This window comes from Zea mays, chromosome 4 (assembly GCF_902167145.1).
Source record: "Zea mays cultivar B73 chromosome 4, Zm-B73-REFERENCE-NAM-5.0, whole genome shotgun sequence".
NCBI classification, from domain to species: Eukaryota; Viridiplantae; Streptophyta; class Magnoliopsida; order Poales; family Poaceae; genus Zea; species Zea mays.
Genome location: NC_050099.1, coordinates 190046096 through 190069299, shown reverse-complemented (window position 1 = coordinate 190069299; position 23204 = coordinate 190046096). Strand labels below are relative to the sequence as shown.

Below are 23204 nucleotides of genomic sequence, written 5' to 3'. Positions count from 1 at the left end.
CTAGATCCCTCACTATCTCTATCCCAAAATATAATTTGTTTTATATTTAATATATGAATTTATTTGTATATATGTCTATATTCATTATCATTTATTTGAATGTGGAAAAAAAATAAAAGGCTAGAAAAAATTATATTTTGTGATGGATATGGAGCTGTAAGGGATGCATCATGATTATATTACTTGTCATTCCAAGTCTGTAAAAGGACACCCTGCAAAAGTCTTACCATCGGTAAAGTCCTCCTCACATCGCTTACTCTGCTAATGCTGGTCACCCACCCAACGTGGTGAATTGCTGGTCACCTTGCTGAGCATATCGTTGAGGGTGATGGTCTTGGTGGTGAGGTCGGTGAGCGTGGACGGCTTTTGTGGCTGCTGTCAAGAGACCATGGTGGCGTGGCGCAAGTGATGGAGATGGCGCAGGGAATGGCGAAGGTGGGCAGAATTGCTGGCTCTGAATACCAAAATGTTAGATTACAACAAATAGAAGGTGAGAAGCTCATGCGCCTTCTCTCGTGCACTCCAGTCTATACTCTCTAGCAGCTATTCTATCATCTCTTATTTTAAACTTCACTTCTAATATACAATGTAAATCCTCTATTTTACACGACCTGCTGCATACTGCCTCAGAGGCGCTAGCCTAAACGGTTATGAGCAACAAACTACAAAAACCAATGATTAATTGCAAGTCATCCGACTAACGGGTTGGTCACCTATTAACAGCCGATTGGGCGGACAACTCGATTAGGAAGCCTGGTCGTCTTGACCGTCCGATTAGTTAATGACAAGGGTGATTAGTTGTCCACTTTTCTAACTTATGGTCATTGGCGCTAGGATTTTTGACCAATGTTTTCGGCCCATCCACAAGAATATTAAGTTCCGCCTCTCCTCTCCTCTCCTCCGCCGAAACCCTAAGGCTGCCTAAATCCTACATGTGTCTCTGTGCCGGCGGCTGCTAGAGATCCAGATCACCGGCGTCTCCACTGTCCAGCACCACTGATCCCCTCTGCGCGAACTCCTAATCCACTCCAGTCTATACTCTCTCTAGCAGCTATTCTATCGTCTCTTATTTTAAACTTCACTCCTAATATACAGTGTAAAGCCACCTACAGCTCTCGATCCCATGGAGCCCTTAAAATTTAAAATGTATATAGTATAATATTGGATGGACTCATATACTGTAGCGGAGTAACTCAAAAAAAAAATTTGTCGCTGATCTAATGCAGCCTAGCAAGCAATCGGGGCGGTCATATTCTCGCCTAACTGCTTCACGTTGTTAAGTTTGCAGTTGCCGTTGAACTGAACTGTACCTAAACTGAACGTCTGCAGCCACAGAAATAAAACCACCTGTCGACCACAGAAATAGATTAACAAGGCGATGAAAGAAAGATTCACACAAAGCACGTGCCTAGGTCTGGAACGAGCGCAAAACACGGCCGCCGACCGACGATTCCTTCTCCGACGACTCTGAACTGCCCACGGTTTTGGCAGGAAAACGAAAACCCAGAGCGAATGTCTGCTCCCCGAGAGAGAGAGAGAGAGAGAGAGAGAGAGAGAGAGAGAGACAGGGAGGGAGGGGCGACGGCCCCGCCGTGCGCATTGCGCAGGTGCTATGCTGCACCGTGGATGGATGAGATGAGACCCGCGTAGTAAGCCCAGCCTGCCCGAAAGGGCGACCAGAAATGAGTAGCGTGGCTTCATGAAGCCCAACAAACGGTCAAACTGTAGGCCCAATCTGCACAAACAGTTGGTGCTGGGCCTATTCAAAGGCCCACCAAGCACGGTGTCTCCTCTCCTCCAGTGTCCAGTCCTTCTTCCCCGGCGACCCTCTCTCTCTCTCTCTCTCTCTCTCTCGTCCCGTGTGTGCTTCTTTCGCCCGTACGTCCGATTGATTGATCCGACGAATTTTCTACTGTCCCAGTAACCCGTTGCAGCCACAAGCCTGCAGAAAAATAAATAAATAAATAAATATCAGATGCATGAACTAATTAATAACTATATATAGTGTTGACGCCTTTTCGGAGCGCCAAACACTCAACAAGAACCGTGGCGGTGCCCTCTGCACAGGGGCGGACGGTCCGCGCGCAGGGGCCGGACGGTCCGCGGCCTGGTGCGAGGCGCGGTGGTGCTCTCTGCGCAGGGGCGGACTGTCCGCGGCCTGGGGCCGGACGGTCCGCGGCCTGGTGCGCGGCTAGGGCTTCTCTGCCTGACGGCCGGACGGTCCGCGCCCTGAGGCCGGACGGTCCGCGCGTACGCAGAGGCGGCGGAAGTCGCCGGCGGCGCCTGGATCTCGCTCCCGGGAGGGACCCCGTCGGGGAGGAGAGATCCTAGGTGGTGTCTAGGCTCGGGCCGGCCGACCTAGACTCCTCTAATCGACGTAGAGTCGAGGAGAGGCGGAGAATTTGGGGATCGAGAGGCTAAACTAGAACTAGACTAGAACTACTCCTAATTGTACTGGAAATAAATGCGAATAGAAGTTGTATTGATTCGATTGTTGATGATTACAAATCGGCCGTAGACCTCTTTTTATAGAGGAGGGGGGCTGGACCCTTTACACGACCGGATTCCGAGCCAAATCCGCGAATATAGCTAACAAACATAGCACAAAACTCGGAACCCTAACCAATTCTGCGCAGGCGCGGACCGTCCGGCCTACAGGCGCGGACTGTCCGGACCGCGGACCGTCCGGCCTCAGGGCCGGACCGTCCGCGCTCAATTTGGTGCTCAACATATGCCCCCCTGCCTTTTGGTGGAGCTGAGCAAACCAAAAGCAACTAACTCGATGTGATCACATCGGTTCTCTTATGCATCTTGCCACATACTAGGATGGTACTGCTTAAGGAAACGCCCATTCAAGGCTTTGGGTAAATCTTTGCCTTGTAATGTTTGTAACAAATAGGTGTTGCCAGACATCACCTGTTTTACTTTATAAGGACCTTCCCAGCTTGGTGACCATTTCCCGAACTTCCGGTCTTTATTCCTTAGAGGTAGAACAGTCTTCCACACCAGGTCCCCTACCTGAAATGATTTTGCTTTGACCTTCTTGTTGTATGCCCTGGCTACCATGATCTTGTCCTTTTCTATTGCTCCCAAGGCTATCATCCTCTTGTCGGTCACCTCATCAATATTATCCATCATTGAATTATAATAATCAGTAGCAGTTAGATCATTTTGTCTGGCAAACCTGACAGCATTCAAACTTATTTCCACAGGCAACACTGCTTCCTGCCCATAGACAAGCTCAAAAGGAGATACTTTAGTAGCCCTATGTTTAGATATCCTATGAGCCCATAAAGCTTCAGACAAAATCTTATGCCAATGTTTAGGATTATCAGATATCTTCTTTTTTATCAAATTAATCAATGTCCTATTGCTAGACTCGGCCTGACCATTGGCCTGAGCATAATATGGAGATGAATTAAGCAGCTTAATTCTGTATAATTCAGCAAATTCACGTACCTCCTTTGACATAAAAGAAGTCCCTTGATCTGTAGTCAAGGTCTGGGGAATGCCGAATCTATGAATAATATGCTCAGTTATGAACTCAATTACCTCCTTGTGTGTCATGTTCTTCAGAGCAACGGCTTCAGTCCATTTGGTAAAGTAGTCAGTGGCAACTAACACGAACCGATGCCCCTTTGATGATGAAGGATGAATTTCTCCAATAAAGTCTAATCCCCATCCTCTGAACGGCCAAGGTTTGATGATAGGATGTAATTCGGCTGCAGGGACCAACTGTAGGTCACCGAATTTTTGACATACTTGGCAACCCTTGTAGTACTTGAAACAATCAGCTATCATACTAGGCCAATAAAAACCAGACCTTCGCAATAACCACTTCATCTTTGGGGCTGATTGATGAGTACCACAAACTCCTTCATGTACTTCGGCCATGGCTAATATAGCATCATCTGGGCCCAAGCATTTAAGTAGGATGTCATTGACTGTCCGGCGGTAAAGTTCATCACTCATCAAGACATACTTGAAAGCTGTTCGCCGAATGTTCTTATCTGTCCTGATATTGGGATTTCGTAAATAATTAAGTATAGGTGTCCTCCAATCACTTTCATCGGCTTCATTGTCAGCCGAATTGATTAGAAGAACATTTCTGGTCACCCCGGACGGTCCGGCGTCATAACGCGGACGGTCCGCGACCTGGGAATTTGGCTTTGCACTGGTTATCAGATTTTCAGTTTTGTGAAACTTCCCTCTCTTTATCCGATAACCTGATGCATCTTGTGCCAAATCGTTAGCCCTATGATTCTCAATTCTAGAGATATGTCGAATACTGAATTCGTCAAAAGAATGGATTATGCTCCAACATTTCTCAAGATAACTATTTAGAGTACCATCAAGACATTGATATTCTTCTAACACTTGTTGGACAACCAGCTGAGAATCACCAAATACCATCACATGTTTTACTCCCATACCATCTAAAAGTTCTAAACCGAATAGGAGGGCCTCATATTCAGCTTGATTATTAGTGCAATAAGTTTCCAATCGGCTAGAGAAGTCAAAGGAGACATTACTTGGTGACACAAGCACAATGCCAATCTCTTGCCCTTCATTGCAAACCGATCCATCAAAATATAAAGTCCAAGGAGTAATAGTGAGGTATGACATGTCTAGCTCATAAACATCATTAACCCGATGCTCTACAATAAAATCCGCTACGACTTGGCCTTTCATAGATTTCAGTGGTTCGTAGGCCAAGTCATACTCTATTAGTGCATAAGCCCACTTACCAATTCTACCACTCATAATTGGGTTGTGCAACATGTATTTGATCACATCGGCTTGACCAGAAACAGTGCAATGACTAGACAGTAAATAACATCTACATTTGGTGCAGGCATAAAACAAGCATAAGCATAACTTTTCAATAAAAGTGTACCTTGTTTCAGCATCCACCAACCTTCGGCTTAGATATGTCACCACATGCTCCTTCCCCTCAGTTTCTTGTATCAGAACAGCCCCAATGACCTTATCCTCAGCTGCAATGTATAATCGAAATGGCACTCCTGCTCGTGGTGCTTTTAATACGGGAGCCGAAGATAAGTATTTTTTGATGAGATCAAATGCTTCTTGCTGTTCTGTCCCCCAAGCGAATTCGGCATCATTCTTAAGCCGAAGAATAGGGGTAAACGCATCAATCTTCCCGGCTAGGTTAGAAATAAACCTTCGTAAATAATTCACCTTACCGAGGAACCTTTGTACCTCGACCTTACAGGTCGGAGGCCCTACATTCCGAATAGACTTGATTCGGTCAGGGTCTATCTCTATACCATGTTCATGTATGACAAATCCTAAAAACTTACCAGCCGACACCCCAAAAGCACATTTACGTGGGTTCATTTTCAAACCATACTGACGCATTTTATCAAAGGCCTTGCGCAAATCAGCTATATGAGAACTAAACTCAGCCGATTTGACTACAATATCATCAATGTAAACTTCCAAAGTGTTTCCTAACAATTCATGGAAGATCAAATTCATAGCCCTCTGATAAGTAGCACCAGCATTTTTCAGACCAAATGTCATGACAACCCACTCAAATAAACCAATGAAGCCTGGACATATAAAGGCCGTTTTAGACGCATCTTCTTCGGCCATGAAAATCTGATTATATCCGGCATTACCATCAAGGAAGCTAATAATTCTATTTCCTGATGCATTATTGATTAATGTGTCGGCTATGGGCATGGGATATTCGTCTTTAGGAGTTGCTCTATTTAAATTGCGAAAATCAATGCATACTCTAAGTTTACCTGTCTCCTTCTTCTCCACCGGCACAATATTGGAGACCCACTCTGCGTATCTGCAAGGTCTGATAAAATCAGCTTCTAGCAGCCGGTGGATTTCGTCCTTGATGCGTGGGAGAAGATCCGGACGAAATGTTCTAGCTCTTTGCTTGAAAGGTCTGAAACCAGATTTAATAGGCAGCCGATGCTCTACGATCTCTCGGCTTAATCCAGGCATCTCAGTATAATTCCAAGCAAAGCAATCTGAATATTCCTTCAATAGACCGATCATCTCATTTCTAGAATCGGTCTCCAGGGTCTTGTTTACAAAAGTCGGCCTTGGAGTTTTACCATCTCCTATGTCAATCTCCTCCAAAGGATCGGCCGATGTAAACCCCTGTCCTAGTTTATCAAGATCTCTGAATTCCTCTATCATGTCTCCCACAGAGGAATCAGATGATCTTTGTGTGATGGCGGACTTTCCGGTCTCGGGGACCGGATCATCCATAATACTGTCTTTTCGCTGTGGTATATGTTCGGTTTTAAAGTCCGAACTCTTTTGTGAAAAACCAGACCATCCGGCCTTGGCGGCCGAACTGTTCGTGACCAAAGACTCATGAACTTTGTGTGTATTCATCATTTAACTTTATTTAGGATTTAGCCGATTCTCCATCGGCTCTAGCATTACAGGAATGAAACCTTTCTTATCTATACTTATGAATTGATAATCAGAAAAGTCTACTCCTGTGAGACATGTAGCAGTCTCATAAGTCCAGAGTACAGGGGCATCGGCCACAGCGATGCAGGCCGATACATCAGCATGTACTTGTTCTATGTCATCGCCTACCCATTGTATTAGCATCTGATGTAATGTAGAAGGTATACATTGATTGGCGTGAATCCAATCCCTGCCTAGAATTAAACTGTAATTTCCTTCTACATCGGCGACGAAGAATGCAGCAGCAAGGGTCTTAGTCCCGATGGTTAATTCAACGGACGTGACTCCCCTGGCTTTGATCGAACTATCAGTTCCAACACCGCTGAGGGTCATGTTGGTCTTGACAAGTTCGTCATCTTGTTTACCTAATTTTCTGTATAATGAATAAGGCATTAGATTCACAGCCGCCCCTCCATCTACCAACATCTTAGCAATCGGTATCCCATCAATGTGACCGCGCACGAAGAGCGGCTTTAAATGATTTACCGATTCCTTTGGTTTAGTAAAGGCGGCTTCTTTAGGACCAAAATCAAACTGGGCAACAACAGGTTCATTGTCGCCGATAATAGTACAATCAGCGGAAAATGTAATAATATTTACATCCATACCTGGGCGTTCTGGAGAAGCCTCGTAGTCGACCAGGTCTTCTCCCAGCAGATCGTCCTCCTCCATTGATGTTGTCGTGTCGTTGGAGGTCTCCTGTTGAACGGCGGACGGTCCGCGTGCGGGGGCCGGACGGTCCGCGCCTGGTGCAGGTTGTCCAGAAGCTTCCTGGTGAACGGCGGACGGTCCGTGCGCGGAGGCCGGACGGTCCGCGCCTGATGCAGGTTGACTTTCTATTTCTGTGGCCGTTTCTTTGTTCTCAACGGCCTTCGGTCTCCATTTCTTTTGCGGTGGTGGGTATAGTGGATGTGTGTCATTAAATGTCTTCTCCGCCTCCTTCTCCTGGCTCTCCTTTGCTCTTAAGCGCTGCAATTTTCTCTTTTGGGATCGTGTCAATCCCGCTGGGCACCATCGAGGCATGGAGTATTTTGGATCGGCTGTTTTGATGGTAGCCGTATCCTTTTCGGTTGTGTTGGCCGATTCGCCGAAAATCATCGGCCCTTTATTGTCTCCCTGTATGACAACATCTGCAGTGCCTATTTTGATGATGTCTTTTTTCGTTGTTCTTTGAGTTGCTACAGGCATATGCCCCCCTGCCGGATTGGTCGGCTTAGGAGGCCGAGTAGTCCGGCAATCTTGTTGGGCCTGTGCCTGGTGACCAGATTCAGCAGCGCTCAATCGGTCTCGCACTGGCGGCGCCAACCTATCAAAAACGGATGTTTGGGGTGCCCCCCAGGCGGGGTACTGTGGCATCCCAAATGGATATGGTGGCATACCCCACATTTGATTTGGAACATATGGTGGAGGTAAGTATGTGTATGGATATGGCATGGATGGATAAGGTGGTGGATATGGAGGTGGAGGTGTCCATGCAGGTACGTTAGGTCTCACTTGTATAATAGGACCTTTCATTTCTTCCGATTGGTGAGGTGGTCCAATCGGTCTAACCTGACGTCGCTCATGAATGGGTGAGTGGGGTCGCTTCAGTGGCCGGTCACTGGGGCCGGCCTTCTTTTTCACATATTTAGATAACAACTGATCGAAAGTCGGGCCAGGCTTGATCAGCCGACCAGCTGCTTTAAATGTATTTGTTTTCCACGTACCTATTTCTGGTCGTCGTGGCTTGAAGGTACGTGGCCGCTGCGAGTCTTGAGCATGGTCGGACCGTCCGCTGGAGTCCGCCGGACCGTCCGGGGAGGCGTCGGACCGTCCGCGTCTGGATGGCGGACAGTCCGCGATGCGCAGAATGGGTTCTTGCGCCTGTGTCTCTGTCTGTGTTTGCCCCCCAGTGTCAGAGGCTGTGATGGTCACCTTCAAGGTCTCCCCTCCATCAGGAGTCTTCTCGGCCACCACTTTCCTGCAAGAAGTTTTATGATTCCCACCGGCCTCTCTTGCATTGCCGATGACTATCTTTTTGCCTTTGCCTTCATCGGCTGTGTTCGGCCGAGTCAGGACTTTCTTGCCCTCAAAGTCGATCATGTTCATTGGAAAGGGCTCCGTGTCCACCTGCATTTCCTGAAATTTCAATCGTCCTTCGTTAATGGCCGATTGAATCTGTCGACGGAATACATTACAATCATTAGTGGCATGAGAAAATGAGTTATGCCACTTGCAATATGCACGACGTTTTAGCTCGTCGGCGGACGGAACAGTGTGATTTATTTTAATGTTGCCATTTTTGAGTAATTCATCAAATATTCTATCACACTTACCAACATTAAATGTAAACTTAACCTCCTCTTGCCGTTTCTTTTGAACCGGCTGTAAGGAGGCACAAGCCGAAGATTTGGCCTGTTTTGGCCAAACCATTTCAGCAGCATAGACTTCTGCTGATTCGTCTTCTGAGCTACTTTGGTCGCATTCTACTACATGCACGTTGTGACGAATTGTTTTAGCAGTTTCTTTGCTTCGGCTTTCGCAAGCCAAAGCTCTCTGGTGTAATTGTGCTAGTGTAAAAAATTGGATGCCTTCTAATCTTTCTTTTAAATAATATCGCAGACCATTAAAGGCTAATCCTACTAGCTGTTTTTCTGCTAAATGAATTTGAAAGCATCAGTTTCTTGTATCGCGGAATCTCCGGATGTAATCATTAACCGATTCGTCCTTTGTCTGTCGTAATGACACTAAATCTACCAAATCTAACTCATAGTCACCAGAGAAAAAATGATCATGAAACTTTTGTTCTAGATCCCCCCACGATGAAATGGAATTAGGAGGTAAAGTGGCATACCATGCAAACGCAGTTCCTGTTAGAGATAATGAAAATAAGCGCACGCGAAATGCCTCTGTGTCGGCCAATTCTCCCAATTGTGCTAAGAACTGGCCTATATGTTCGCGCGTGTTTTTTCCTTGATCACCCGAAAATTTTGCGAATTCGGGTATCCTGGTTCCCTGTGGGTATGGATGGTGATCAAATCGGCTGTCATAAGGTTTCCGATATGATTGCCCCCCAGGGACCATGCTTACTCCGAGCTTATCTCGGAACGCCCCGGCTATTTCTTCCCTAACTATATCAATGGCAGCCGGTGCGAGACCACCGGCTCTCTGGTCAAACATAGGTGGGGTTGGCTGGATATTAGCATGTTGTCTTTCCCCCCATTGGTTTGAACTACGTGGTGCATTGCCATTTGCCCTATATGATTCATATGTTTGATCGTTCCTTTCCGGCCTTCTAGGTGGGGCCGGAAAGTTTTCCTGGGCTCTAGATCTCGAATTAATGGGTTGATGCATTGTATAGTGCGATGGGAAGCGCTGCTGGGACGGGTGAGGATTCAGGTAACAATCCTCCTCAAAAAGGTCATGTGCGGACTGTCCGGACATTGGCCCGGACCGTCCGTGATTATGTGCGGACCGTCCGTCGTTGTACGCGGACGGTCCGACTGGGTAGTTTAAATTCTGTGTCGTGTGTGGTGGTTCGGGCGCATATCTAGGTAACTCATTAAGAACAGGCCCTACTGTTGTTGGTCCGGACGGTCCGCGCTCACGTGCGGACGGTCCGGGCATGTGCAGATCGGCTGATTTGCTGCCGGTTTGCGGTTGCTCAGGGTATGTGTCCATCGGCATCCCATAAAGGGGTTGTGACTGGTCGTGACAACCTGTAGCCGATGTGTTACGCGTGTTACCTCCTAACTCAACCTCGTGCGAAGGAAAATTTGAGACACTAGATTTATCAAACGCACGTACTAGTCTCTTAAGATCGCTTTGCATACCCCCTATGATGTTCTGCATTTGTTCACGCTGATCTTCTACATAATTTCTAAGAGATTGCAGATCGTCGGTATTACTTACATTGGGGATATCTGGCGTAGGTTGGAGCGAAGCCGGATCCGTCGCCCGATGTCGGACGACCTTGTTGTTCCTGTCCACTTTGAAGTTGGCCAAGAATCGTGCTTTCGCCTCCTGGATCATCCGCTCCTTGTGCTCCTCGAACTGGAGCTGCTCGTCAGCCGGCAAGGTTTCCCAAGTCGGCTCTATGATGTTGCTTGGAGAAACATCAGAGCTATCCCTTGAACCGGCCATTGAGGGCCGATTTGATGAGCTTAGATGTGTTGTCCCCAGCGGAGTCGCCAAAAAGTATGTTGACGCCTTTTCGGAGCGCCAAACACTCAACAAGAACCGTGGCGGTGCCCTCTGCACAGGGGCGGACGGTCCGCGCGCAGGGGCCGGACGGTCCGCGGCCTGGTGCGAGGCGCGGTGGTGCTCTCTGCGCAGGGGCGGACTGTCCGCGGCCTGGGGCCGGACGGTCCGCGGCCTGGTGCGCGGCTAGGGCTTCTCTGCCTGACGGCCGGACGGTCCGCGCCCTGAGGCCGGACGGTCCGCGCGTACGCAGAGGCGGCGGAAGTCGCCGGCGGCGCCTGGATCTCGCTCCCGGGAGGGACCCCGTCGGGGAGGAGAGATCCTAGGTGGTGTCTAGGCTCGGGCCGGCCGACCTAGACTCCTCTAATCGACGTAGAGTCGAGGAGAGGCGGAGAATTTGGGGATCGAGAGGCTAAACTAGAACTAGACTAGAACTACTCCTAATTGTACTGGAAATAAATGCGAATAGAAGTTGTATTGATTCGATTGTTGATGATTACAAATCGGCCGTAGACCTCTTTTTATAGAGGAGGGGGGCTGGACCCTTTACACGACCGGATTCCGAGCCAAATCCGCGAATATAGCTAACAAACATAGCACAAAACTCGGAACCCTAACCAATTCTGCGCAGGCGCGGACCGTCCGGCCTACAGGCGCGGACTGTCCGGACCGCGGACCGTCCGGCCTCAGGGCCGGACCGTCCGCGCTCAATTTGGTGCTCAACATATAGGAATCCAAAACCAACTCGACATCATTTCGGTTTTTCCTTTCCTCTCAAGATCAACTATATATATATATATACCTGATTCCCACACATGGGGGCGGTGGCATGATATCAAATAAATAATATTATTACTTGAGTGCCTGCTAGCTGCCGCGCGCGTTTTATGTTCTTATTGGAGAACGTACAATTCTTTTCTTGAGCCGAGTGAGATTGAAGATATACACCTTAATTCTGTAAAGGAATATAAAATTGATGTTTCTCGTCTTATTTTGAAATTCTTTTTCTTGAGCCGAGTGAGTCAGAAGACAGCACTGTCTAATTTTCTTATCTCATCGCCACCACAGGTCCCCCCCTGAAGAGATCATAGCTTCCAGGAAACATCCCACCGCGCTCTCTCATCTCATCATCATACGCGCTCCATATATATATTAACTAGAAAGAAACTGTTTACGATGCAATTAGCTAGGGAGATTCCCACGCAGATCGACTAAGCTGGAGGAGCAATTTGCACGGAACCAGCGCAACAGCACATGCATGGAAGCGCCTTGCATCGACGCGCACTTCTTTCTAGATAGCGGATCGACTGGCCGGGGTCGTCTTTGTTTTCCTCCAACATATGCATGCAGGGCTCTCTCTTGATTATTCGTTTAATCAGGGGCTAGCTGCTCACAGGTTCCGCTGCGTATGTGCTATTGTTTATGACCCATCACCTGGGCGTGCTCAAGAAATAATATATAAAGTTAGAAGCCACTGTTATTGGGAGGAGCTGATCCTGGACTTAGAACAAGTTTAATAATATAGCTTACCACTGGATCCATGTAGCCTACTGTTTATCTCATTCTTATAGTAGTTAACTATTCATTATTAATGCATGACCTTACTTTGGTTCTTGTGTCTAAACCGTCTGTAAATTTATAGCCCTCTTCTCATCTCTCATTCACCTGGGCGTTTTGCTAGCTTATAGCCTTTTATTATTGGAAAGTAAAGATGGGTTCAAGTGTTACTTGCTCTAAATGGTCTTTTTGTTGTTGCTGTTGTGCCACTTGTGTAACTGAGTGCTCTGTTTACTCATTAATGTATTTCTAGTATTTGCCACTATTTAAACAAATTCAGATTAGATGTGGAAAGGGTGTGTTTTGTAGAGTAGAGAACAGTGTCCCCTACTGTTTTCTCTCCTAGCTCTCCTCTCCTCCTCCAAGCATTTATCACTTGCGATGAAGCCATTTATTTTATTTTTTTTGAAAGGGAGAGGCAAAAGACTTGCCGCTCCAATATATTAGAAGGAGTAGAACTTACAGTAAATTATTGGTTTGGGGAAATTTATTTTCCTTTTTTAGGGAGGGTGGGTGAATTTGGAACTCGGATTGGTCCACCGAGGCGTTCACAACTCTTCTCAATCTTGATTGGGACTAGGTGTCAGTGCACTTCAAATAGCTTTTCCTTTGCATCAGTTTGGTAATTGAATAAAGCAACCGTCTTCTTCATTCCACGTAAGATACCATTCCAGCAGCTTAATGCATGCACATGTGTTCAAGCTAGTGTATATATCAGGGTGAAAATTAAAAATAAGCTCTGTTTAATCCACTGCAATGTATATGGATTGAGATTGGATATAGGTGCATCCCCTTATTAAGAACGGTTAGGTGATGAGCTGTTTGTTTTGTGCGCGTGGATGTGTCTGAAGCAAATAAACTAAGCTCGGCTGCTTGAATCTGCCCACCAGAAAGTCCACTAGCTATAGCTCTCCTACTTCCGCAACAGAATAATGCGTGAGATGATGCGGCTACTTCGGTAGCCACGACCTCAGTGGCTAAAATATTAGCACCGTCTAATTAATGCTATTCAAAGGACAAACTGTTTTCATTGATCTCTCTATCTGCTCATTGGTGACGTGGGAGTACTTGTAGTATATAGCTCCGAGTGCTAGCAGGGAAGGGATGCTACTAGCTATCCATGTTTTGGTTTACAAGAAAGATGTTTACCTAGCTTTTTAATCCCACAAAAACCATGGAACCTAAGCATGAAGCAGTCTTTTTTTTTCTGGTTAGAGTATCACTAATTTTGTTGTCAGTGTCAAATTCAGCTGGAGATTATTTGCTCATGAACAAGTGACAGTTAATTGATAAAAAAAGGATTACAAGGTACAGTGGAATGGATTTTGTGGGAAATAGAGAAGTGAAACACACACTGCTGACTGCTCCCACTGATATAGTATTTGTTGCTTTAGCCTTTTTAGGGAATTATGTATTTGGCCTTCAGAAGAGTGTAGGAAGCACCTCCTTGCAACTAGTCAAGTGCTTTCAATTTTATCCTTCATTATGCAAAAGCAGAGGAAAGACTATCTATATAAACCATGTCATTTTCAACGAAACTGTTCCTAGCCAGAGCATTTGTCTTCTGCCCATAAGGTCATTACATTAACATTGTAACTAATGATACAGCTAAACCAGGCCCCGTCGGCAGGATTATATATTTTTTAGATAATGGGAAAAATATATACACATTTTCCTTTTGGGCTTGTCTCTTGGGACTTGCTTTGAAAAAGACTACTTGGTGAAAGTTTGTTCAAAGTGATGCAGTATGTAGAGTAGAGAGTGAGAGCCAGATCGAGAGGGTACATATATTTAAAGGTTTTTAATCTATTCATGCTAGCCTGTGGCGGTGGGGATTCATCCACCAAACCCAAGATTTCGCAGTGAGGCTGTGCCTGCTTTCCAATTTTTTAAGCATTTAACAAGTAATGTAAGACCAAGCTGAGAGAGTCTTCAGAAGAAATGTAAAGAAGTGGACAGCTAGCTGTCCTCCGGCACTGCACTGCACATGGATTTGGATTGTTAATGGCGCTCAGTCGTTCGCTCCGTCAGCTCTCTCTCTCTCCGTTACTGAATACAGCTACTAAAATCTCGCGTAGTACCTTCTTAATCCGTGGTTTGTTTTCCACTACCTTTTGCATTTTGAAAAAAAAAGCGAGAGAGAGAATCATTGCTATGGAACCAAAGTTTGCCTCTTCTTCCTCTTCTTTTCTCTGTCGAACATGTATATTGTATTCTTAAACTACGCCGTCTATTGTTGAAAAGATGGCATAATAACAAAACAGGAGGAGAAGAAAACAAATAAACAAATTGGTGAAGACCAAGAAGGGTGGAAGCGGCGTTAGGCGACGCGTGTTAACGTTGAAGAATGCTGCTGCACCGTCGTTGTTTAATGCGTATAAATAAAGGTGGTCAGAACCGTCGTCTCGTCTCCAACACCATCAATCCATCATCCAGGCCGCAAGAAACGCCTCCTCCGGCCCTCCCTCCCTCTCGCCGTCCGCCGTCCTCCTCGCCATGGCTCTGGACTCGGTTCCTCCTTACCCCAGCGACCTGGGCTCCAGCAGGGCCGCCGCCGCCGCCAGGACCCAGCAGAGGATCAGGTACGCAGCGTCATCGGCCCATCGATTCCTCCTTGCCCCCCGCCGCGAAATTTGCGCGAGTTTCCTCTGTTCTGTCAAAAACAAAAATTCGAAATCGGCAGGAAAGAGGAGCGCACCTGGACCTCGGACACGTACGCTCCGTACGACGACGGGCACCAGTGGAGGAAGTACGGCGAGAAGAAGCTCTCCAACTCCCACTTCCCAAGGTTCGTTCTTTCATAGCACAGCTCCTCTTGCCTACGGTTTGTTCCCCCCAAAAGGCCAAAACAAGAGTCTTTTGTTTCAGCTATGTGTCGCGCGGATGGTCAGTTTAGTTCACCAGATCTGGAGTGTGTTTGTGGGACCTGTTGCTGGTTCAACTAGGGGATGGTTACCTCAACTTGTTTTTAGAATTTAGGAACAAGTTTTTGTCTTGTTTTGACTGGACTAATCCCTCATTTTAGTATCTTTCTTTGTATACTATATCATGGCTTCGAGTGGTACCCTATAAATAAAGATGAACTGTGCCTATCTCTAGTGATCTAGTTTAGTGCATCTTAAATGCTGCGTGTTTGCTGGTGCACTAGTTTTGTGGTCACTGGGCACGGCAGGCACACATCTTGACCTTTTTTTTCAGTATGACCTCCTGATGGCACATGTCAGAAGATCATATCGTGCGTCTCTCCTCCATCTCCTCTAGTCCTCTTGTGCTAAACTTGTAGCTCATCAAAATTGCAATTCACCAAGGCCCTGGCGCCCTGCTCGCTTTGGAGTTCAGAATACCATAGGTGGTTCAGCGGTCTGAGTGAATGGAGTGGAGAACAGATCTGAAACTGACAGTGTGTAGCACTTGCAGACATGTCCATCTACTGAGCTCCAATTCTCACATATCTAAGGGGGTGTTTGGTTTCTAGGGACTAATGTTTAGTCCCTTCATTTTATTCCTTTTTAGTGTATAAATTGCTAAATATAGAAACTAAAATAAAGTTTTAGTTTCTATATTTGGCAATTTTGGAACTAAAATAGAATAAAATCTAGGGACTAAACATTAGTCCCTAGAAACCAAACACCCCCTAAAATAAGTCTAATGCTGCCACTACACGGTGTCTGCAGAAAGAAGCAAGTCTTCTCTTGCTCCAGGTCAATATATATTTTTTGTATGTTCAGTTTGTGGGCCAAATACTTTATCTTTTTCATCCCAAATCACATTGCCGCTTAGCGCGCCTAACGTTTCGAACATCAGGGGAGACAGATGTATCAAACTGTGTGATCGTCTACTACTCACTCTCTCCGGTGGAGTTGTCCGTGGACAGGTGTCGCTGCACCCTTGAATGACTGAAATGAAAAACAAATGCCTGCCAGTTAGAAAACTGTTTTTTGGTCGTGATAAACAGGAAAAGAACATTCAAAGTGGAGATCTCTTTCCTAACTGACAGCCCAACTAGGCACATAAAGAAACTTGTAAAGCGTTGCTTCAGGCTTCCTCTTAATTAACACTTGCTGTATGTGAATGAATATACAGTTCGCAAGTTGGCCACCTTTAGTGCCTGTCATCTGCAACTCGTCTGAAATCTAATACTTCACTAGCATGCTAAAAGTTCCCTGGCAGCTCAAGTCTTCAGCCATCACTATCCATGCCGACAGCTCTTTTCTGCTTTTTTTAGAGAGCGATTGGAATGCGGTGCAGACCCCGTATATGTGGTTAACCCATAAAGAGCATGTTAATTAATTGATGTAGGTCTTTATGTTTATTTTCTAAAAGGCGGTGGATGCAGTAGATGGAGAGATCTCGAAAGCATTTGTAGATGGCGTCCCACCTAATTTAGGTAGACTGAAATCTGAATGTTGACGCAGGGGTGAGGGAGGAGGACATGATGCATCTCTATTTTCCAAAATACTTACCCACTTACCTGAGTTAAAGGGAAGTGGACCTTTGACATATGGATGTTAGTGCAAAGTCCTTCCAGAATTGTTAAGAAGAATAAGACAAGTTGGTACACTGAAAAGTCTAAAGAAATCTTTACGAGGTGATATTCAATCTCAACCTTCAAGGAGGAAAGTTAATGGGACCGTGTGCTTTACTCACTAACTTTCGGTGGTCTAACTATAATAGAGAATTAGTGAAAAAAGATACTGAGAAGTTTCAATTTCGACGCTAAGCAGCTCAACTGAAAGTCCATTCCTGTCACTTTTGTGGTGTCCCCTCTTGTTGTTATATTATTAGTGGAAGATATGCAAGTATTGTTTGTTACTACATTATTAGTGGAAGATATGCAAGTGCTGTTCTCAAAACAGTAAAAGTATTTACATGCGGTCATTTTGTACTTGTCGGTTAAAGCATTTACACTGCATTTTCTCTTACCCTTGTTTTGGTACATGCCATCTTATCTCCAGGTTCTACTACAGATGCACATACAAGAACGACATGAAGTGCCCCGCGACGAAGCAAGTGCAGCAGAAGGACAGCAGCGACCCGCCACTGTTCTCCGTCACTTACTTCAACCAGCACACCTGCAGCAGCTCAAGCGCCCTCGGCAGCGCCAGAGACGTCGCGTCCCAGTCGTCTTCAAAGAAGGCGGTGTCGATCTGCTTCAGCCCGCACGCCCCCTCCGAGCAGACCTCGTTCCTGACGACGACTACGGTCGCGCCGCCGGTTATGCACTCCTACGGCGCCAACCGACAGCCCGACAGGAGCGCCTACAACCAACAGCCCCAGTGGTGGACAGGCGGTGTGCCATCTCCCACAAGCAACGGCCCTGCTAAGATGGAGGTCGCGGAGTCCACGCAGAAGCCGAGCGGTTCGTACGGCAGCACCACCGGCAACGCTCCGTCCAGGACGCTGCTACCGATCGGCCAGTCCAGGTGCATCGAGTACTTCCATTTCTTGTGATGAGCTTCCGGGAAGGCAAGCTGGGGCTCGGGCACTGCAGCTTGGTGTCTGCTTGTTTGGAGTGGCAAGTGGAGTTTGTATCTGGAGCTGGAGGCGAAGGCGAAAATGTTGCTGCCGTCGTCCTGGCCTCCTGGCCTGAACTACACAGGCCGGGCGGGGCCCAATCAGTATACTGACTGACCTGCATTGCATTACATACAGAGACTGCCTGCTGCTTACTGTACTGTACATCTTTGCATTTGGGTTCAAGCCACGTTTTGGTGCTTGGATGATGTGAAGAATGGTATTGGACTGTTGGGGTTTCTTTATCTAGCAGTAGCGTACATGATATGATACGACGTACAGAATGACTGCTTGACAGTTGAGATATATCCATTTGTTTGTTATGTGTTGTTTGCTGTTTGTTTAGAGATGAGACTAGGATGTCTCATTTCTGACAGCGGGATATTGGCCATGGTTCAGTCTGCTGCTACGGAAATGCTGAAGGTTATAGATTATGTACACTAAACAGTAACAGTTTCTTATTAACATGTCTTCTACAGTTTTAGAAGCAGAACTGTCATGATTATTGTTAAGATGCATAACTGTAAACACTCAACTGAGTCCTCATCAGGGTGATTTTCAGTTTTCCACGTGGTAACCAGAGCCACTTTCGTAACTGTAAACACTCAACTGGCTCGAGAGTGTACACTAACATAGGCTCTGTTTGGTTTACCTGTCTTTCTAGGTGGTTTCTAGGTCAGGCTTAGGTTGATCTGTTGTTTGGTTGTGTTGGCTAGACCACAGTTTAATGAGAATTTAGCTAAGTCTTCTCTCTCCCGGGCGAATTTAGAACTATTTAACATTTGCACAACTCAATATATATCTTTAAATAGAGTGGACAACATTTTAAGATTGTTCACTATTGCATTAAACCAAATATTAGTACAAGGCATTCAGCTGTTTTTACAACTGGGACGTTGAAGGTAAAAACATTATGTTACAAATGTTACAACCTGTTTACAAATTTATGTTTATTTCAGATTATGTGTACATGTACATGCAAGAAGGTGCAGAGACTAGGCTACTTGCACTTAGAGATGACAATGGGTAAAAACCCGTTGCGTATTACTTGCCCAAACCCATACCCGCGAAGAAAAAATACGCCCGCTAAAAAACTCATACCCATGACGGGTATGAAATTTTGCCCAAACCCATACCCATGCGGGTTTCGGGTACCCAACGGGTTTCCCATACCCACTAACATCAACATAAAAAATAATTCATCATGTAAATGACAATCAATACATTAATAAGCTAGCATAAAAGGAACAAGTGATAACTAATTTTAGCCTAAAATTTGTTACATAAAGTTTATTTCAATTAGAACATATTTAATTAATAATATTATGAGACATATTTATAAGGAATGTTGATTTTAAGGCGGGTTTTAAAAACCCATGGGTTTGCGGGTATGGGTAGTGGAAGAACGAACCCGTACCCACGTACCCGTTGGGTTTCCATTTGAACCCATTAACAAACCCATGGGTAGAGAAATTGACCCAAACCCATACCCTAATAGAGCAAAAACCCACCGGGTTTCGGGTAGCGGGTACCCATTGCCATCTCTACTTGCACTCCATCTGCTAACACTTGTATTGAATTGTAATATGAAAATGGTGCTTGTGTAGTTTCATCACCCAGAAAAGACAGATTTTTCGATCTATCATATTCCACGGTTTTTTTACATCTAAAGTCTTAAAAGCCACGGGAAATATCCAGCTATGGAGCTGCCCACGTCAGCAAAAAAATAGTGTCTGTCTGTGCTGGTTCAGTCGCATCTTGTGACCGTCCGATCCTCTCTCTCTGGCAGACACACATCGCGCGTGTCAAAGCCTCGGATCCGAAAATATTTTCTGCAATCCAGCTATGAGCGTGTCGTGTCCGTGTTCCTCTCCGTCCGGCCACTACTGCCTTTGGGCATGTTTGGTTCAGCTTTTTTCTGACCAGCTTTTCTGAAAATCTGGCTGTGGGGAGAATCTGGCTGTGAGGAGAATATGAGTATAATTACGATTACGTGTGGAGGAAGATAAAGTTGTTCATAGGGCTCAGGATCTAGAAAGTGACGGATTCCTACTATTACAACGACTCAACCGATTATGTGTTTATATTGATTTTGGATGGTTTTTGTCCCAATGAATTTTATAGAAGCTGCCTGAAAAGCTGAGCGTTTGGCAGTCCGCAGCAGCTTTTGGTGGCCAGAAGCTGCCAGAAGCCGAAACAAACAGGCCCTTTGTCCCGTCCTCGCTCCCTCATCCCCGCGGCGGCTATCGCGTCATCTCTCAGCTCCCGCCTCTGCCCCCTCGGTCCGCTGTCGCCCCAAGTTTGCTGATCCCCTCCGCCGAAGGCTCACACAGGAGCGCCATCTCCAGTTGGGACGATGAGTCCACCCTCTTCACCGCGTCGTCCAGGGCACTCCCGTCTGCGAGTCCCGCAATAGGGAAGCACACATAAAGCGAGGAGGGGAGAGACGGATTGGTCACATCGGACGACGATGAGATGTTGGCGGTGTTCGATCCCACGGTGGCCACGTCCCCGGATGGCCTCCACTGCCTGCCCGTCGCCGGAGCGGCCGCTGGAGCAGGAGTCGGCACAGGCACGCTGATGGAGGGCTTCTCCAACTCGCACGCAGGCGCCCCCACCATCAGTCCGGGTTCTGATGTGAACTCCATGTACATTTTGAAGTCACTTTATGATTTGTGAAATGCAAACCAGATTATCTAAACTTTGGGTTCTGATGTGAATCATCAGTTTGCAAAAAAAGGTTCTTTCACTCGGCATTTGGTCGCTCACTATGGGCGTGATTGGTTGCCTTTTTGTGGAACACAGAAAGAACCTTTTTTTTTGCAGGAGAAGGGAAGAAACGAGAGATCTAGAAGAGGATTGTGGTGGACAGGGAGAAAAAAAAATAAGGCGAGCAGAGAGCCGTTCACATGGAGCTGACGATGGATTTGATACGGCGGCCGGCGGATGCCGCCATGGAGCATGGAGACGGCGATCAACGCACTGCTCTCCCTCCTCCCCGACCTCCCCCTCGACCTCCTCTCCCAGGTCAATCTCCTGCTCCAGGTATCCATCCTTCGTCGTCCCAATTCAGGCCTTCTACGTCCTTTGGTTCGGATAGGGATTAGACTGCGCAGCATATTTGCTCTCTTCTTCTTGAATGGTTCGCGAATTAGAATGCTTCGCTGGGCGTGGGTTTGTTAGCCATGCCATTTTGGGCTGTGTTCGTAGAGAAATGTGTGTTTCTTGGCACCTGTACTGCGTATGGGTTTGTCTGGATCCAGGTCACATGCCAGGTAGAATCGCGCTGGCCCAACCCACTTTTACAGGTTTCAATGGCACTAAATACGAACTATGCTGTCCACCAAATGAATGCTTCCATACCGCGTGCAGTTAGATTGTTCAATTCTGTGTGCTTACACAAGGCTAAACGATTTATTGTTTTTCAGGTTTGCATGGATAAGGAGAGCCTAATTGAATACATTTTATGCAAATATAATTGTGACACTTACTCCTACTTGTCTGAAATTCATGATTTTCTCCATTACATTTATAGTTTATTCATATTCTCCACTAGCATTGGAAGGTTGGGGGCATTAGTTAGATTGGATTGTCTTTATTTTGTAGCGCATGTTGCAAATAGAGTCTCATTGCAGTGCATGGTATGAATGAATAAACATGACCCCACACATATGTTAACTTTTAAAGGCAGAGAACCTCGCAGGAAAAAAAGAGAGAGCTGATGATAAATGATATGTGACCTAGGAGGTAAAGAATGATGCCCAGATAAGATATGATGAAACAACAGCTAGAAAAGTAACAAAGATCTGGCTGATCTTTGGAACCTGATATGGCGATGTTCCACTTACAGTCTATGTGTTACATGGTTTCGGTTAGTAATTTGGTGTAGAGTAGAACATTTGCTTCCTAATCATTTTGTGTATGGTTTGCTTCCTAATCCTAGCTGAACTAAAATATGTTGTTTCAAAGTGTTGCCATACTTGCAAATTATTTTTTATTTTACCCTTTTAATTTATGGTTTCCAATTTATGACGTGACAAGTTGAATCATATTAATTCTTGTTCGGATATTTTCAGAATATGAAATTACTCCACATTTTTTCTTGATTGGTGTAACATGTAAATATTGCTGTTTTTTGCACTTCATTGACTGATAGGTTATGTTTTTGTGTTCATTCTGCAACTCTCTAATAAATGAGCACTTAAGGACTCTATGGACTCCGAAATTTGGTTACTAAAGTATACAATAAGTAATGGTTTTTTTTGCGCTTCATGGAATTATAGGTTATGTTCTTGTTTTCAGTCTGCAACTCTCTAATAAGTGAGCACTTGAGGACTCTGTAGAATCTGAAATTTGGTTACTAAGGTATAAAACTCTACAATTTAGTTATTGAACATAGTCTGCAAAAGTATGAAACAAACTAGAAAAAGCTACACATTTGGCAATTCCTGAATCCAGTGCCACCTGACATAAAGCATATTTGGTTCATGTTAATAAAGAACTTACTAACAACTGTAGACATTACCTCAACTGTTATTGGTTTTCTTCCATACAGTTGTGGCAACACCAGCAACTAATTACTGAAGTTATTCATGGTTCCATGGCCCTAAATAGGTGTTATTAAATTTTAGTTTCCATAGCTTCAGTTCTTTAAAATTAGGAACCACTAGCCATACAGTTCTTGTAAACCAGCTTGACTCCCCTGCAAGCTTCAGTCTTTTCATTGCTTGCTGCTTGCTGCTTTTGCTATTTATAGTGTCAACAAGGTTGTTTGTTGCTGCCTCATTGCTTGGTGATGCTTCTTGCGGCTTTTTCTATTTATATTGTGAATAGGGCTGCTTGTTGTTGCTGCTTCTGCAGTTCTACTGACGCAGTGGTGTTGGACTGCTGGTCGTGTACGTGCATGAGGCAGAGAAGCAACCTTCTGCTTCCTGCTGCTGCTTGCTTCTACATCTATATGTGCTACTGCTGCTTGCTGCTTCTATTTGCTACTACTTGCTGCTGATGAGGGCTGCATTGTTGGACTGCTAAGGTTAATCTGGAACTTCATTATTGTAGCTATGATTAACCTTTTGTGTACTACATATGTGTGTTTCTGTTGATGTTGCATCTAAGGCTGATGAGGGTGGTTCTATTGATGCTGCATCTAAGCCTAATGAGGATGGTTCTATTGATGCCACACTAAGCCTAGGTAGTTCAGTCTATTCAAAGTGCTCACAATGCTTCTGGATAGCATGGTGCATGTTAGCTCTTAATTGTTTCTATTAGCATTTTATTGTAGATTTGGCTGGGACGATGTTTAGCCTCATTTGTATTCGTTGAACCCCTGCTATTTATTGAATCAGTTCAGAAGATCGTAAAGATAGATGGCGTAGATAGGAACTTGATTATACCTAAGTATGATGAGGTATACACGCTTTTGCTTTCTTCCTCTCTAGACTAAACTGTTTTGTTGGAGATTCAATCATACTCTAATTAATTTGAATATAGCA

General features: G+C 45.5%; 1 protein-coding gene across 1 annotated transcript; it reads left to right on the top strand.

Moving 5' to 3' along the window:
• Positions 1 to 14616: 14616 nt before the first annotated feature.
• LOC100192722 (uncharacterized) lies at positions 14617 to 18197 on the top strand. Its single transcript, NM_001137923.1, has 3 exons — positions 14617 to 14780; positions 14882 to 14986; positions 17154 to 18197. Exons 1-3 carry the CDS (start codon positions 14695 to 14697, stop codon positions 17647 to 17649), a joined length of 687 nt encoding a protein of 228 aa, NP_001131395.1. The 5' UTR covers positions 14617 to 14694; the 3' UTR covers positions 17650 to 18197.
• Positions 18198 to 23204: the final 5007 nt, after the last annotated feature.

Excerpts from the sequence above, each read along its gene's own strand:
- LOC100192722 (NM_001137923.1), top strand. The coding sequence starts at position 14,695 with ATGGCTCTGGACTCGGTTCCTCCTTACCCCAGCGACCTGGGCTCCAGC. Across the intron at positions 14,781-14,881 it reads AGGACCCAGCAGAGGATCAG|GAAAGAGGAGCGCACCTGGA; the intron begins GTACGCAGCGTC and ends CGAAATCGGCAG. Across the intron at positions 14,987-17,153 it reads TCCAACTCCCACTTCCCAAG|GTTCTACTACAGATGCACAT; the intron begins GTTCGTTCTTTC and ends TCTTATCTCCAG.